Source organism: Centruroides sculpturatus, unplaced genomic scaffold (genome assembly GCF_000671375.1).
Source record: "Centruroides sculpturatus isolate CEXI.00-Female unplaced genomic scaffold, Cexi_2.0 scaffold1301, whole genome shotgun sequence".
NCBI lineage: Eukaryota > Metazoa > Arthropoda > Arachnida > Scorpiones > Buthidae > Centruroides > Centruroides sculpturatus.
The window spans coordinates 150,578-167,336 of record NW_019385670.1 but is presented as its reverse complement, the minus strand read 5'-3'; the positions used below and the strand labels follow the sequence as shown (position 1 = coordinate 167,336).

The 16,759-nt window shown below is 29.4% G+C and overlaps 2 protein-coding genes across 5 annotated transcripts; one reads left to right on the top strand and one right to left on the bottom strand.

The window, feature by feature from the left end:
* Nucleotides 1-3,975: 3,975 nt before the first annotated feature.
* Nucleotides 3,976-8,407, bottom strand: LOC111641064 (WASH complex subunit 5-like). 3 transcript variants are annotated; one of them, XM_023387177.1, is made up of 7 exons: nt 8,293-8,407; nt 7,132-7,364; nt 6,943-7,049; nt 6,770-6,854; nt 4,886-4,986; nt 4,690-4,800; nt 3,976-4,087 (listed from the first exon to the last, which is right to left on the bottom strand). In XM_023387177.1, the coding sequence occupies exons 2-7, from the start codon at nt 7,354-7,356 to the stop codon at nt 3,991-3,993; spliced, it is 726 nt and encodes a 241-aa protein (XP_023242945.1). In that variant the 5' UTR covers nt 7,357-7,364; nt 8,293-8,407; the 3' UTR covers nt 3,976-3,990. The 3 variants fall into 3 exon arrangements, with proteins under 3 accessions (XP_023242945.1, XP_023242946.1, XP_023242947.1); XM_023387178.1 differs by having other exon boundaries at nt 8,263-8,401; XM_023387179.1 differs by lacking the exon at nt 8,293-8,407 and adding an exon at nt 8,092-8,232.
* Nucleotides 8,408-15,211: 6,804 nt separating this feature from the next.
* LOC111641056 lies at nt 15,212-16,429 on the top strand. 2 transcript variants are annotated; one of them, XM_023387163.1, is made up of 4 exons: nt 15,212-15,814; nt 15,890-15,958; nt 16,053-16,122; nt 16,186-16,429. In XM_023387163.1, exons 1-4 carry the CDS (start codon nt 15,239-15,241, stop codon nt 16,311-16,313), a joined length of 843 nt encoding a protein of 280 aa, XP_023242931.1. In that variant the 5' UTR covers nt 15,212-15,238; the 3' UTR covers nt 16,314-16,429. The 2 variants fall into 2 exon arrangements, with proteins under 2 accessions (XP_023242931.1, XP_023242933.1); XM_023387165.1 differs by having other exon boundaries at nt 16,033-16,122.
* Nucleotides 16,430-16,759: the final 330 nt, after the last annotated feature.

Genomic DNA, 16,759 nt, shown 5'->3' with positions numbered 1-16,759 from the left:
TAAGTTTAGTTTTATTCGTATACGTCAACGCGACTCATGGCAATAAACGAAATAGGAAATGCCTACAGAGTGGTGTTTCTATGAGTAAGTGGCTCTTGTTTAGATGATACAATTGTGAAGTAAACCCGAAACGCTCCGCGTGGCCAGCCCATTAACAACGCGCTAACCCTCGACACGATTTTTGAAATTAACTCTATTTTTAACTCTATAACATGATTATAAGGGAACAAGATGTTTTCGTGAAATACATATAATTTAACACGTAAATAAATACCAGTTTTCTATAAAAAGTTCTCTTGTAAGGCATTTTCTTGGCAGAAGGCGTTTTCTTAGCTCATGTCTTCAATGACAATATCGCAGGAAAATGCTTCCTTACATACTTTAATAGAGAAACTGGAAACTATTTAAAAACTTTACGAATGATTTCTTTGCGAAAACAATAGTTTTAACAATAAATAGAATTACAATCTGCAAAACAATTCATTGATACAAAACTCACACACAAGTATCCTTTGATTGACACTATTATTTAATTCCTCGATGCTATCGTGTATTCTCGTTAATCGAATAAAGTGATACCTCGGTACTCAACCGAACCATAAACACCCTATAGAACAAATTTTTAGTTAATAAATATAAACACAGAATATATTGTTTTATTTTGTACGATAACAAAATTACTACTCCAATATACTCAATTTTCTTTTTATACGTGTTTTTACAATGAAATAGAGATTTCATTGTAAAAGTAAATAATATTTGCTTTATTTAGAGAAAATTGCTTTACTTTCCTGGCATATTCCAGAATTTTACTCTTTTGGAATCAGGGGACCTGTAAACATCAGCAAATGCAAAATCATTCGGGTTTTCTTTTCTGCGTGCATGTGTATGTAGGACACGATTTTGTTCACCCCCTTTGAAGCTTAATAACTACTGTTCTTTTTATCGTAAACTTCTGAAACCTCGCAAGAAAGTTTCTATATTAGGCGAATAAATTTTGGTGAGTGAAGTTCCAGCGTATGGAAAGATAATGAAAATTAAACTTAATGATGATTTTACTGGTTATTACCATTTACAAATTTTATAAAATAATAGTGTACAGGCCTAATATATAATAGTTTTTAAATACTTAAAAATATGAAAAGATTTCATTCTTTATAAAATATCATAAGAGATGGTGATACCTAACGTTGCCGAAGAAGTTAAGCAAGTCGTTGCTGGATTTTTTTAATAGGCAGGACACTATTATCAGATTGATTATATGACAACTAAACACATAGACAATCTGTCAGCGGTATGTCTATCTGCAGCACATTCTACGTTGGCAAGTACTTACGTTTTTCTACGAGTAATTTCTTTATTAAAACCATGCATAGAATTATAAATTGAAAAATAATTCGTTGTTATAGAATCANAGCGACGTGCAAGATGCAGATGCAGTTTTTTCGTTTTTGTGGGAAATCGAACATATTTTTAGACCCATCTAAAAATTCTCTAATTAGTCCAGAAACAGGAGGACCCAATTCTTGCATTCTGTGAAAACAGGTAAGGTTGACTATAACGTAATAATCTTAATCTTCACTATCATTACTTTTGCCCAAGCAACGCCGGGCCTACCTGCTAGTTATATATAATTTTTAGTTCTTGAATAAATTTATAGTGAAATTAATACATTTTAAAATGTTTACAATGTATTAGTTTCAAATTTTAAGACATTTTCTAAACATATCTGAACCTTGAGATTTGTAGAAAATTGTAAGATATATCATAATCTTTTGTATTTTATGAAAGGATAAGTAGTTATAATCTATTCAACATAGAATGGTGCCAATCTACTGTTGTAATTTATACTAATAACAGATGAAGATTAGAACAAATTGTTTTTGTAAATATGCATGCATTATAACAATGAAATAATGAATCTGCAATTTATTTAATTCAGATTAATCTATCTAGTCTGTGAAACTGTAGTAATTACTTATTAACTCCTTAAATAGTTTATAATTTATAATACATTAGACCCCTATAACACGGGTTCATATAATATGGATTCGTATAACACGGCAAAAAAAAACTGCGATCGTATTTTTATAAAATAATAGTTTATAATTTATAATACAGTAGACCCCTATAACACGGGTTCATATAATATGGATTCGTATAACACGGCAAAAAAAACTGCGATCGTGTTGGTATAAACACGCTAAAAGAAAATCGTATAATACGGTAAAACGTCATCGCCGACTCGTGTCGCCACAGGATTGGTCGAATCTAGACCAATAGCAAATAGTGAACAAATCGTTGAGTTTAAACGAGCAGCGGACCTACTAAAACCATTTATTATTTAACGGCCATAGAAAAAATATTTATATTAATGATGTTTCCAAAGTTCAGCGAATTTTTCGCAGAAAAATAACCTATTAGGAAACACGCGCACGCTGTTCGATGAGCCACTCTGCGACGAAAACAAACTTAAGCATTGGCGTCGTCGAACGGTTCACACTCGGTAAGTAATCCTACAATTTTTTGTTTATAGCATAGTTTATATGGATTATTCTCCAAAAAATTATATGTGTTTTGGAAATGTTGAGTCGAATTAGTCTGGAATCGATTAATTTAATGGAAGAAAATTTTTCAAATAGCCGTAGTCCCTAAACTGCACACGTGCAGGGCTGTGATTGGCTCATATATTTAAGTGACTCGTAAAACACTAATTTATATAAAACGGAACGTACGTACCACCGTGTTATAGAGGGCCTACTGTAGTTCGTTTTTTAAATAGTTAAAAATATGAAAAAATTTANTGTAGTAATCTTGGAAATTTTCATTTAAAATAGCACTGTTACTTCTTACAGCAATAACAATGCTATTTTAAATGTAATCTATATATATAAAATTGCTTGTCCTGACTGACTCATTCACTCACCGATTCATCATCGCCCAGAGTAAACCGCTGAACCTAAATAATAATTTGGATAATTTCCATTAATTAGAAAAAAATTGTGTAGTAATCTTGGAAATTTTCATTTAAAATAGCACTGTTACTTCTTACAGCAATAACAATGCTATTTTAAATGTAATCTATATATATAAAATTGCTTGTCCTGACTGACTCATTCACTCACCGATTCATCATCGCCCAGAGTAAACCGCTGAACCTAAAGAGGTGAAATTTGGTACAAAGTTAGGGTACATCACGAAAACGCTCACTAAGAAGGGATTTTTTGAAATTCCTCTGCAGGGAGGAGAGGGAGAGCATTAAGGCTTAACCGGAAAAACGGCTTCTACTGTACTATTTTACATGCAATTTTTTGTTACGTTTAGTCTTCATTAAGTACTTAAGTGTATTAAATTAATAACATTTCAGACATTGTTATAAATATTTTTATATATTTCGATTTTTTAACCAAATGTTCGAACCTTTTTAAATTCAAATTTGTTATTGCGTATCAGTTCAATTATAGAACAATTGTAAATGTTCCAGAAAATTGATCAAATTGAAAATAGTTTATTTGATTCTCAGCAATTCTCATCATTCTCAGCAGTAGGTGTTATATAACAATTACTATGGTTGTTGAAATACTGAATATAAATGGGGTTTACTTGCAAAACGTCTGCAGGTAAAGTCGCGGGTAACAGCTAGTTCAGTTTATAATATGCTTTCAAAAATTGAAAATGAAGCCAAGAATTCTGTTACAAATTTATTTTATCTAGAAGTTTATTAATTTCAAACTGTAATAATCAATAAATCTTAATGTTTTGCAATAGAAAAAATATTAGTTTTATCTTATTAACTACACACTGAGTTATACACTAATAAAATTATTTCAGTGAATAACAATTTAATCCTTGTTAAGTCATTCATTGTTGTGAACAAAATTTATATTTTTTAATATTAAAAATACTTAGAAAACCTGATTATTTAATTAATTTATTTGTAAATAAAGAGGCTGAGAAGGGTCATCAAGTATATAACATGTAAATGCATATTTATATTGAACTGCTACTACTGACCTGATTATAAATATCATCAGAACGAAGTCTTCCAATAACCATGCTAATGAACAAAGGTTTCATAGGAACTCTCCTTTAAAAAGAAATTATGATAATATATATAAATATATTTTAAGTATTAAAATGAATAATACAGCAAGTTTTATTAAATTAATTTACAATAATTTTAAGCTAAAAGGCCAGTTCATACTTTGCGCAAATGAAAAAAGAGAATATAACAGTTTGCATCTTAACTGATGCAATCAAACGCATGTCTTGAAAGCATACCAGAGTTGTACTCTTCTTTTTTAAAAATGTTACCCTGGTTAATTGGCTCGGATTAATTGGGATAAGGCAACACAACATATGGGTAATTTACCAGGGGAAGAAGCCTCCAGGGCAATTTTCATGGAAAGTTGGCCCTATTTAAGTGTTAGACAAGTGAAGAAAATCTAGAAAACTCCTCAACCAATTAAGAATGTTTCAGTGCAAGAGCAACAGCATTAAATTTTCTAGGGGCAAAGCTTGAAGAGAAATAATTACATCAATAATTTTTTATTTAATTGCAATAATTATTTAATTTAATATAAACCCTAAAGCGAATTTTTTATACTTCAATAAAGGTCCATTTAAAATTTTGTTTACTTTCACGTAAACAAATTATTTGATAAAGATTATATCTTAAAATATGCTTACTTGAAATATTCCTCAGGATAATTTTGTGGTCTTTTTGTCATGGAATTATAACCAGTACTTCTTAACAATCGGCAAACATCATCGACATTTGAATCTGAAGACCTCTGAGCACTGAAAAATTTTAAATTAGACAAGTTATTGAAAATGTTACTTGTTTTTATGACAAATTTTCATCAAAATCTACAAAAAAATTTACCTGTATCTATAATAAGAGACAAGCATCCTTTCTCTAACAACACCTGCTATTTTTTGATCAACTAAAAGTAGCATCACACCACATAAGAACAATGCTTCACACTAAGTAGAAAGAAAATAAATAAATTCTAATTTTATAAATTATGTAATAAATATTTAATAATGGAAAAAATTTTATTCAAAGTATTTGATTATTAAATAAATAACCAATATAAATTTTATAAATAAATAAGTTATCATCATTTAATTTTTAAACATTGTTACTTCTAACAAAATAATAATAAAAAATATACCATATTTATTTTAAATACACAGTGCACTGTCTATAATTTTTTCAGCCCACTACTACACTGTTTATTAGAGAGTACATACTATTAAAAATGTTTCTATTATTTCTGTTCTTTTGGAATTGAGTGTGTTTGTTATGGCAATGCAACACTTGGTCAATCTGCCTAGGAAGTGCCTTCCGGGAGGTCTTTTTAAGGGAAACTGGCCCCTATTTAGGCATTACAGACGTGGAGGATGGAAAACTCCACTGGCCAGCTCGTCTGAGCGAGGTGCAATCCCACAACTGAACTCCCAGTGTTCAGGGTACGAAGACTGCTTGGCCACTGGTGGGCACTGGAATTGAGTGTGACTATTGATCAAGGGAAACTGTTAATGAAACAAATCCAATAACTTTTTTCACTTTATTACTGTTATTTGAGCAACAATGCAACACTCAATACATTCAAATGTTATTTCAACATATGATAAGAGTAATAACACTGAATAGACTAAAAATTGCAGTACAAAATACACCTTATCTTCTTCTAATAGACATTCTGCTTACTATTACAGGACATGATCTATAACTTATTTCACCTTGCAGCTGTATTATTTATTGGAATAAATTGGGAATATTTAAATGTAAACCAAATAAAAATTCTAAAATCTTCAAAATCAATATGTATGCAATATATGAAATTCATTACTGAGTATTCTCTAAAATAAATATAAGGACAAAGTTATATAATTGATATAAACCATAAGATTATATAGCATTAAATAATACAGTACTTGACTGATAGATCAATGCAAAGCAAAAATGTATTAAGGCTGTATAGCAAACCACAATTATCCCTAATATAGGCACCACTGATTCATAATGGAGTTAAGTAACAGATGAATGTTTTCCCGATTCATACTGCCCATGTGAAGGAGTCAGGATTATAAGGAATCTGGAGTAGGTTGAAATAAGAATCTCCCATGACAGTAAGCTTATAATATGGCTTGTCATATAAATTAAGTCTGCTGCCGTTATAAAATTAATGTTTTGCATTTTTTTTTATTACAATTAATCATTAAAACAGCTAAAGTTATGCTTACAAATCATCTAACTTATAACTTTAATGTACAAACAACAAACTTTAGTTATCAAAATTGTTTTCTCTGTATATCAAAACTTTTTCTCCCATATGTTGCATATTATAGAGAAATTGTAAATTTAAAAACTGGTGTTTTGTAAATTTTTCAGATAATGATAAAATACACAAATAAGAAACATGAAAGGAATTAAGTATTTAATTATCCTTTCACTACATATATTGTACAGTTTTGCACAATAAGCATAACAAATCAGTTCAGTAAACACATATCCCTTGCTTAATGTAGTTTTGTTTCACATAGGATTTGATTAATGCGTGAAATTAATTGCAGCAATCCCTTCATATGTGTGGCAGAAGTTTTAATTTACACAGCTTTATCAGCTGTCTTTACTTAGCATAGATACTGTATTTTGAATAATATGGTAGGATCGAGGGATGAATTAACCTCATTAATCAAGGGATACCTGTATAAATAAATAAGTATCGTTACAACAACAATTAAAAAAAAAACTAGTTACCATTAATTGCTTGCCATCTTCATCAAGAAGCACATTTTCAAGTGTTTGTTGGATATAAATTCCTTCATCTAAATCTTCTAGAAATCTAAAGATTAATTTTTCAGTTTATTAAAGTAAAATATAAACAATTCTACCTCCATAAATTATAAATTTAACAACTCAAAAACACACACCTATTAAGATCGACTGTATATTTATGAATACTTTCAAATGCAAGGTAAAATCTAGTCAAAATTTCAATATGATTCTCTCTGAACTCTTCGTCTCGATCTTGCAATTGCTACAATCATCAAATGAAACAAAATATTAATATTTATTGCATTTAAAATTATAAAATTTGCTAAATAACGATAATACTCAACAGGATTAGATTCAATTCCTTTCTCGAAAACATCGGCCGTTTTGAAATAACTGAAATCGCTAAGTACGTCTCCGTATTTTGCCTGATCCTGTTTGCTCTCGAGTCTAAACACCGAAGGGACCACTTCGGAAAGGCGTAATAACTCGGCTATTATGGCATTTCCTCTAGAAACTAATCTCAACAGATTCTGTCCGCAGACATTATTGTCTGCCAAAAAGTCAACCATCTTTAATTCTGTAAAAGAAAGAGGAAAAAAAAAAAAACACATTTTTTATAAATAAATATCCTACAAATTATTATTTCCTGATTTCAATAGCGAAACTATCTCCGACAAAAACCATTAAGCATCCTGATAGGGTTGTAGTGTATCATAATACAAAAATACTGACCATATCACGTTGTCACCTTAAATGGATGCCATATTTTATCTAACTATTGACCTAGTTAAGATATTAAGTAATGATTAAAACAATCTTTCTTCTAATTAAACAGAATAATTGCATTTTAATACTATGAGAAGCGGCACATTTGCTCGCTTCTCAAAGTATCGCCACAAACCATTGATGCTCCACAAATCACACTTTAAGAATCGACATGTAGCCTCATTAAGATGTCAATAATGCTAAGGCTAAATGCATATGTTAAGGTTAATGTTTAACATTTAATATGTCCCATACAAAACATGTTGGAGACAGGAAATTCATGCTTATATAGCATTTTTACTTAATAAAAGTAAACATTTTGTAAAACCTGATTGTTTATTAATAAATAATTTTAATTACAGGCTAAAATTTCAGTCAAAAGCAGGTTTTTTTTGGCCAGAAAAGCAATCATTTGTAACTCTTGAAAAAAAAATTGCTATTTAGAAATAAATATACAATAAAATTTGATTTTTTACTCATTTAAAACACTATAACCGAATAAAATATTTATAAAAGGCTAAAATTACAAATTTACACACACTTTAAGTATTGAGTGTAAGTGTATCATGCAGCTGTTAACTTTAAGTAAATGCTCCACTATTAGTAAATACAACATTTAACTAAACGTAACAGCTACTGTTGTCACATTTCATCATTACAGCAAATAAGTAATTTTTTCGCATTTAATCTAAATAAATGATAATTTATACTTATTATATTTGACAGATACGCTTCCTTACAGTTTTCGTAGGTTAATTCACATCCTTATGACTTATTAATTCGTCTATTTTAAGAAAGAAACGACGAAAAGCAAAGGGGGAGGATATGGCAACCATATGACAAATTGACTTTCTGGCAACACTTTACAATATTTTAAAATCATTTTATTAAAAATAACTTTCAATTACTTTTAAACAAATATAAAAATAATCCTAATTTTAAGAAAAAATTTTTAAAAATATATAATAATAAAAAATTTTAATGTTTCGGAAAAAGTTTACTATTTTTAAAATTTCGTGTCACGTGATTAGAAAATAGTAATTTCTGAATCACACGACACGTCGTATTTAATAAAATTGAAAAATAATTCGTTCTAGTAAATTAAGCAAATGAATGAAAAATTGTTTTATTTATTCCTTTAATTCTTTTAAGTCTACAAGTTTAATTATTTCTGTTTTGTGGATACTAATATGGCCGTTTTTTCCATGCCTTTCCAGGCCTGGTCGAAATGCAAGACAGCACGAAAAAGAGCTTGCTAACCAAATAAAATTGTTCTGTAAGAGATAAAATGGTTTGAAAAATATACCGAAACTTTTCTATTTTCATATATAATATTGTAGGAATTGTGCAGGATCCGGAGAGACTCTCACAAGAAGGAAACGCTACCATAAGAAATAGCCCAAAGGATAGTAACTCCCAAAAATTCCCAAAATATACTAAATTCAAAATTAAGACCAACGAATATTTATTTACATAAGTGACTGAACCCGTAACGCTTAAATAGGTAAATTTGATAGTGAGGAATTACACTTCTAAGTACTGTACAGTACATTAACATCGAAATCCGTGAGTAATATAAAATCGGAAAGCGGAATAAATATATTAAATATTTTAATGGATTTTTTTTAACTCCTGTCAACTATACAGAACTATCGTAAAAACATACCAGTAAATTCTTATCGGTTGGGTTAAGTTATAAATCTACTCGTTATTCACGTAATCGAAATATCTAGTGGGCAGGCGGCTAACAGCCCAGAACCGGTCCTTGATAGAATTGGAATCTTTATATGTGTGCAGCTTTCACCCAAGGTCGTAGGCTTCCACCGGCTAAACCGGGTGAGGTTGGTGCTCTGTAAAGCGCATGCGCAAATCTGGCTTTTCGTAATCTGAAAATACAGGAGATTACACTCCGCCACTAATATACAATAGCAATTTTTTCTTCGTTTTTTCCACGTGTAGTATAGAAATTTGTAATAAGATACATAATGCGGTTATAATAAAATATTGTGCGATTATTTTCATATAATTAAAATTAATATTTATTTATTTATTAGAGAATACGAGGGAAGCGGCGCTTCCAACGCTTCTAATGACGGCACGCCACTGATAAAAACAAAAAATCGCATCTAAAATAGTACAGTAGAAACTGTTCTTCCGGTTAAGCCTTAATGCTCTCCCTCTCCCCCCTACTCGGGAATTTCGAAAAATCCCTTCTTAGTGTGCGTTTTCATGACGTACCCTAACTGTGTACCAAATTTCACCTCTCTAGGTCCAGCGGTTTGCTCTGGGCGATGATGAATCAGTGAGTCAGTGAGTCAGTCAGTCAGTCAGGACAAGCAATTTTATATATATATATATAGATTTTACGAAAGCTTCGGAAGTTTGTATTGAGCCCATGCAGCTGGAGTTGGTAACCTTAGTTAATTACATGTTAGTATTATACTTTTTGTAATTACTGATTATTATTATTATTATTATTTTTAATCGTAAATGCAATCGTATAGAAGTCACTTCTGTTATTCTATATTATAATAACTGAAAAATATTGTTATATTTTAAACTTCAGTTTGTCATATGTTTATAAAGGGTCAGGATTATTAGCAATTGCAGCTGGAGGTTACGTAGAGTCATTTTGATACCAATATAAAAGTACGAAAACTGTTTTCTCTTTTTATCAATAAAAAGCTTATTATTTTATTAGGAGTCATTTAAATTACAGTGTGATTTTTATATTGTACTTGGAAAAATGTTTCTAAGACTAAACAATTCGTTTTGTCAGATTAGAATGTGCAGGTAAGGTGACACCATTTGTAATTCTAAACGTGAATATTGTTTTGAATCAAATTGGAAGTAACATTTCTTCTATTTTTCCCCCATAAATAGTAACTTTATACATAGCATATTTTTTGTTTAATATAAACAGAGGCTATAAAAATAAGTGTATAAATATTTTAGTTTTTTTAAAGGCAAACAAATAAATTTTACACTACAATATATTGACGGGTAAATAAATAATTTAGGAAGGCCTTTAGTTTAAAATTTACAAGATGGCACACATTTAGCCTGTTATCAGGGCCGGTTTTGAGGCGATTAGAGCGATATGCGCCAATCGAGCCCCGCGCTCGAAGGGGCCCCCAATGCATCAAAATTTATATAAATTTTGAAGTGTTGGGGCTCCTTTATGTTTATCTTATGCTTGTTTTTAAATATAAATTTTTTATATAAATTTATATTTAAAAATATCTGTTACAAAAATATCTAGGTATATTATTATTAAAAAATATAACAAAAAAATTTTTTTTTAGAAATTTCTTGTCGATCATATCGATTGAGAGGCAAGAAGCAATTCTCTGTATTCCATAACGTGCGACTAAATATCCAAATGGCACCAATCAATGATCAGCTGAATGGCGTCAACCCATCCACATAGGAAATGCCGGTCAATTATGTTTTGTGGTCGTCAGAACAAAGTCATGCCGTCCACATTTAATTATGAGCATTAAATACTTTTACGAAAAAAGCGTTGTCACTATATAAATAGTGAAATGCGGCTACTGTATAAAATTTATTCAAATAAAACGGACGACCATTGAAATTCGATCACTCATTTGCCCCCTGAACTGTCTGACTTAGTGGGATTTGTCATAACCAACTTCCTCCCTCCCTTTCAGTGCGGACTTCATTTGTGGACAGCGCTAATGAAGTACTCAATTAGAAATACATTCTGTAAAACATCATATTACTATTAAAGATATGTGATGGAAAAGAGTAGCTATTTTATGACAAGGAGATAAATTTTTATTATAATAAGCTATATCACAAATTTATGCAGTTTTAACAAAACACGTCTAAAGCGATAATTGCTTAACGACTTAATCAAGATAGACAATGCATACGAAATTTATTCTAATCGTTGGCAACTGACACCTCTGAAAAATATCTTAAAAATTAATTATATAATTCAAATTTTAGTTTAAAATTACTAAAAGTTTTAATTAATTTCATTATTAAGCTTTATCTACATTAATATTAATGGCATAATCGCCAGAGAACGTCTTTATCCATTTATTGCGGAGCCATAGTCTGAAATAAACGATCGTCTCCTTAACTGAAAATTGGTTTTGGAAGTCACTGGGGTTTGTAACGACGAAAAAAGAAGACAATTTTGTAGCTTCGTGTGAATTTTATTTATATATCTCAATGATTAATTTCAGTTGAGCCCATACACCTGTAGAAATTTTGAAATTTGACCAATACAGAAGAATTTTAATGCCATATAAAATAGTCGCTTGAGCACATTCTAAGAGCAACATTAAGTCTTCTCCATTGTTGTATATAACACAACTTTATTTTAATTAATCAACTGTTCGTTATTAGAATACGAAACATGATTTGGTAATGTAACAATCACATTTATTACATTTCTAATCAAGAAATAATGGAAACTCAATTTGAAATCTAGGAATTAAAAATTATTTAATTTTAATTTGTATAAAATTATAATTAGAAAAGAGTATTTGCGTTTTACATAATATTAAATTATGACATATATTATTCGAAAAGATACGCAGTTCGATAAAATTTAATATACTGTATTAAATTTCCACGAAAAACTTAATTTAAAGCATTATGACTTTATATTTATCATCACATTATTTTGCTCTCACTCACAAAATTGAAATTGTCTCTGTATAATGTTTTCCCAAAATATTAATATTACTGTTTAAATACGGCATTGAAATTCATAATTTAACTATGTATATCTATTTATAGATTCTTAAAGTTAACTTTATTTACTTATTTTTTCAATAATTTAATTACAGTAGTATAATTCAGAATTTAAATTTTAAAATAAATATATTAAATTCAAAGGTAAGTAAAACAGAATAAAATATCAATTTCTTCAGATTCTTCGTCATTAAATATGAATTTATTTCTTGCACTAATCGCTAAATGCATGAAACATGATATATTGACGTAAGTCAATGCAGAATTAGACTTAAATTTAATCGTATTGCTGTTTAATATTTAACGATTTTTGAAAATCTTATTCGTTACGTGTTACACAACAATTATTATTTCGTATTCTTAATTAATTATAAATATATTGAAATTGTAAATAATAATAATATGTTAGTTTATAATGGGTATTAATGCCTTAAAGGGGAAAAATATAAAGAAATATCAATCAGATTTAGATTGAAGACAACACTGATCAAATTATTCCTTTTTAAAATATATAAACTATTGCTATTAAAATATAAAATATATTAAAATTTATCGTATCTCTATGTCAATGATTTCAGATTATCATATATTTTAATAAATGTCTGTTCTTGATGAATTCGGACTATTATGTACTTTTCAAATAATGTTGTTGGATCTCATACCATCTCTGAACAATCAATGTCATTAACGATAATTGCCTGTTAATTATAAACATAATCACAATTGACACAATCCATTTATTAGCAATGGGATATCACAGTTTAAAAAATCGAGCAATCAAGAAGTTTGAGCCTAATGCTTATACTGAAATGAATTCTGGTCCTCGTTGTCTTCATCTAATGAGCAATAGTCACAACATTAAAGAAAAAACGTTCCGAAAAACGTTCAATAATGAAATATACAGTCCCTAAAATTCTAAACTGCGATTTACCTACACTGTCGACGATTCAGATTCGAATTCAAGCAAACAAGTTTAGCAATATTTGGGATGTTATCTGTACCGTTCTCTATCGGGTTCAATTTCTCCTTAACATGTTTACACTTATTGTGTGCATGGCTAAACTGATGGTCGACTTAATTAAAAACGACTGTGTAGTTACTGACAAAAAAAAAAGAAAAAAAGCCGTTATAATACTTATGTTTAATAATAATGTGTCTGGTTTCTGTATAAAATAAAGTAATTAAATTTTATTAGATATATTTATATATACACAATCAGTTCTTCTGTTCTGTGAACTGAGAAGATCTTTTTCCACTTCCAATATATCTATGACCGTTTGGATAAAACCACTGATCACTGTAGTCAGAATCGGATCTACATAGGGATTAATAGGGCTTTAGCCCTGATTCCCTATGCAGCCTTTAGCCCAAATAAGGAATAGCCCTTTAGCCCAAATATGGAATAGCCCTTTAGCCCAAATGTCAAGCGCTCACAAAACTTGATTTATTATCATAAAATTTTAATGCGTTTTTATTAATTCCATTAATTTTATAAATATAGCTAATATATTTCAACTCTGATTTTGATCTTATTTAAATGAATTTTAAACTCCAACTCAAAGATTCTTAATCTAACACACGTTGGACTTCAATAAGACCTAGAGTTCGAACAACTTAAATCTGTCTCTGACAGTAATGGTGGAAGGTTGACATTTGACCAAAGGCGGGCCAATTTAGTTTTCCAGTATTTTATCACTTATCTAACACCGAAATTTGTTTTTCATTGAAAATCCTATCTGAAAACGTTTCGTTTTGCAGATCGTCCTTTCATTATATTGCCTTATTCTATAAGTATCTAATGAGTTTGTGAATATACAGGCTACGAGAGGGGCGAAAAAATCTAACGTATCCGAAACAAACCACATATTAAATCTTTTTGAAAATTTACTTATCCGGATTCCATTCTTGGTCAATAGAGTAAAACGCTTAAGACTTCACCGTCTCGGCTATTATTTAAAGATATTTAAAACACAAAAGTAACGAATTGGTAAATGAGATATAAATATATAATTTATCAATTACGAAATTAAAATTTCATTACAATTTAGCATCAGTTGTGGTGGTTAATCGTAAATAGTTTGTGTTGAGTATTCAAAAATTTTTAGTGCTCAGATTCCGTGTGAAAACACAATATACTATATATTAATACATTCATTACATTGTCGTTGGATTATATAAACTGTAACTATGGCGAAGAACANAGTTGTGGTGGTTAATCGTAAATAGTTTGTGTTGAGTATTCAAAAATTTTTAGTGCTCAGATTCCGTGTGAAAACACAATATACTATATATTAATACATTCATTACATTGTCGTTGGATTATATAAACTGTAACTATGGCGAAGAACATATTGAAATTCAGGATTGGAATCGTTCAATCGATTGTAACATGAATATATTGCATTTTCGCCTGTGAGTTGTCGTTATAATCTTTTATTCTACGGACACACGTAACACCTTGACGTCAAATTTTAATAATATAAGTAACGCATAATTTAAGTTTTTAATTACATTTTTATAAAATTACGTAAGTGTTACGAAATAATGGAAAATTTTTTGGCAAGAATTGAAGCCGAAAAGGAGTATAGAAACACTATAAACACACATACAGAAATATGTTTGAAATGCGTTTTAACTCCGTTTACGTCTACATCAAAGGTTTACGGAATTACTTTTTTCATACCTTGTTCCTGCCACAACCGAAATGATGTTAACGTTCACCCAATTGTAACAAAATTTTATTCATCCTTTATCGAATGTTTCTACTGGATACATTTTGTTTTTGTGTTTTTAATGACAATACCGGTTTTGTCAGAGATGATTCCATGTCAATCGTTGTTTTTACTAGTCAAGAATGACGTTATTTTTTCGAAAATGCTTATTCTTAATTTAGCTTTAACTTTCGCACTCACTTTCAGTATTATGAAAAAAGTAAAATTAACCACAAATATTAAATTAATGAAGCCAGAATATTTCGGTCGAAAAGAATTGTACGACGTGATTAATTACACTAGAATTTTTGTTTTTGTTCAACTTGTAAATTTTACTATTTGTGGCCTAGCATACAACATTTTTTATATTTATCCTGCTGTAGAAAAACGAAAGACTTACGAGCACGAAGCACTTTTTTGCAGCGTAGAAATTGGCATTTACTTTAATTTAATTACGGGTGGAATATTGTATCTAATGTTTTTACTTTTTTTGCTTGTAATCATATTAATTAACATTTTCCAGAAGCTATCGGAAGATCTGCAACTACTAAAAATGTATCATCCTAATTTGGAAACGGAATTAGAAGTAATTATGACACAACACAATGCACTTTGGGACTATGTGAAACAATTTAATGGTCCATTTAATTATGTATTGACAATTTTGTACAGTTGTCTAATAGCGGGAACCAGTTTACTTTATTATGTTATGATGTTTTTGAAAATGGAATTTGCATTGAGAGTTTTCATTTGCATAATTATTTTTACAGTATCATTTATTTGTATTTCAGTAGGATTTTTACCATCCGCTTTTACATCTACTGTAATTTCTATATTGTATTAAATATGTTATTATATGATTTATTCATTTGTAACACGTTTTTCTTCTTTCTTTCAGATGCAAACATCGTTTCAGGACATTCGAAGATTCGCTGAATGCGATTTGAAATTGGAACAGAAATTAAAAGTAAAACTTCTGTTATAAAATAAGTTAGCATTACTTTTTATTTTGCATAAAATAAGTTTAAAAATTTTGTACAGATTGTGAATTTTATGAAAAGATTTGGGAAGGCATCTTTATGTTTATCTATCAACGGTTTCTTCGATGTTACCAAGAAGTTTCCAGTCAAGGTATGCAAGGTATATAGTCATTCAATATGTTATTGCATTATATATATAAATTTAAATTTGCAGATGTCCAGCACTCTCTATTCTGTGTTTTCGAATCTGTTAAATTTGAGGACCGTTTCCACGAAGAAATACTGCTCTTACTGAGATTTGAACTTAAGAATCTATTCTTTGAATTTAATTTCATCTCATAACGTTTCAATTAATAAATATAAATTAATTCATCTATATATGATTATTTAGATACACTGTTTTCGTTTCTTGACACATTATTGTCAAATTGTGATAGATTGCATTGTTAAAATTAGAATGAATGTTTAGAATAATATTTTATTTAAATTTTTATAAATTGCTTAAATAAATGTAAATGTAGTAGCGATTTTAATATTTTAAATAAAATTTCAATACTGCATATTGAAGTACGTAACAAATTTTATATTAAATTCTTTGAAGTATGTAGTAGTAATTTATAAAAGTAAAGATATTTACTTATTGCGATAACAACCGAAAGATAATATTAAGCATACGAAATAAGCGATCGAGATGTCGTCCATAAATTACGGCTGTTTCTTATACTTTGATACTGCTAACAACACCTGAAACGTTTCGAAAAGCTATAGGATATTGCTACCGACATCAT

What these genes read in the sequence shown, in the direction of transcription:
- LOC111641064 (XM_023387177.1), bottom strand. Translation starts at nt 7,356, where the DNA reads ATGGTTGACTTTTTGGCAGACAATAATGTCTGCGGACAGAATCTGTTG. An exon ending in TATACAGTCGATCTTAATAG is followed by an intron (nt 6,855 to 6,942) that starts GTGTGTGTTTTT and finishes ATTAATCTTTAG; the next exon opens with ATTTCTAGAAGATTTAGATG. An exon ending in TATCCTGAGGAATATTTCAA is followed by an intron (nt 4,088 to 4,689) that starts GTAAGCATATTT and finishes TTCTTTTTAAAG; the next exon opens with GAGAGTTCCTATGAAACCTT.
- LOC111641056 (XM_023387163.1), top strand. Translation starts at nt 15,239, where the DNA reads ATGAAGCCAGAATATTTCGGTCGAAAAGAATTGTACGACGTGATTAAT. An exon ending in AATTGGAACAGAAATTAAAA is followed by an intron (nt 15,959 to 16,052) that starts GTAAAACTTCTG and finishes TTTTATGAAAAG; the next exon opens with ATTTGGGAAGGCATCTTTAT. An exon ending in CCAAGAAGTTTCCAGTCAAG is followed by an intron (nt 16,123 to 16,185) that starts GTATGCAAGGTA and finishes TTAAATTTGCAG; the next exon opens with ATGTCCAGCACTCTCTATTC.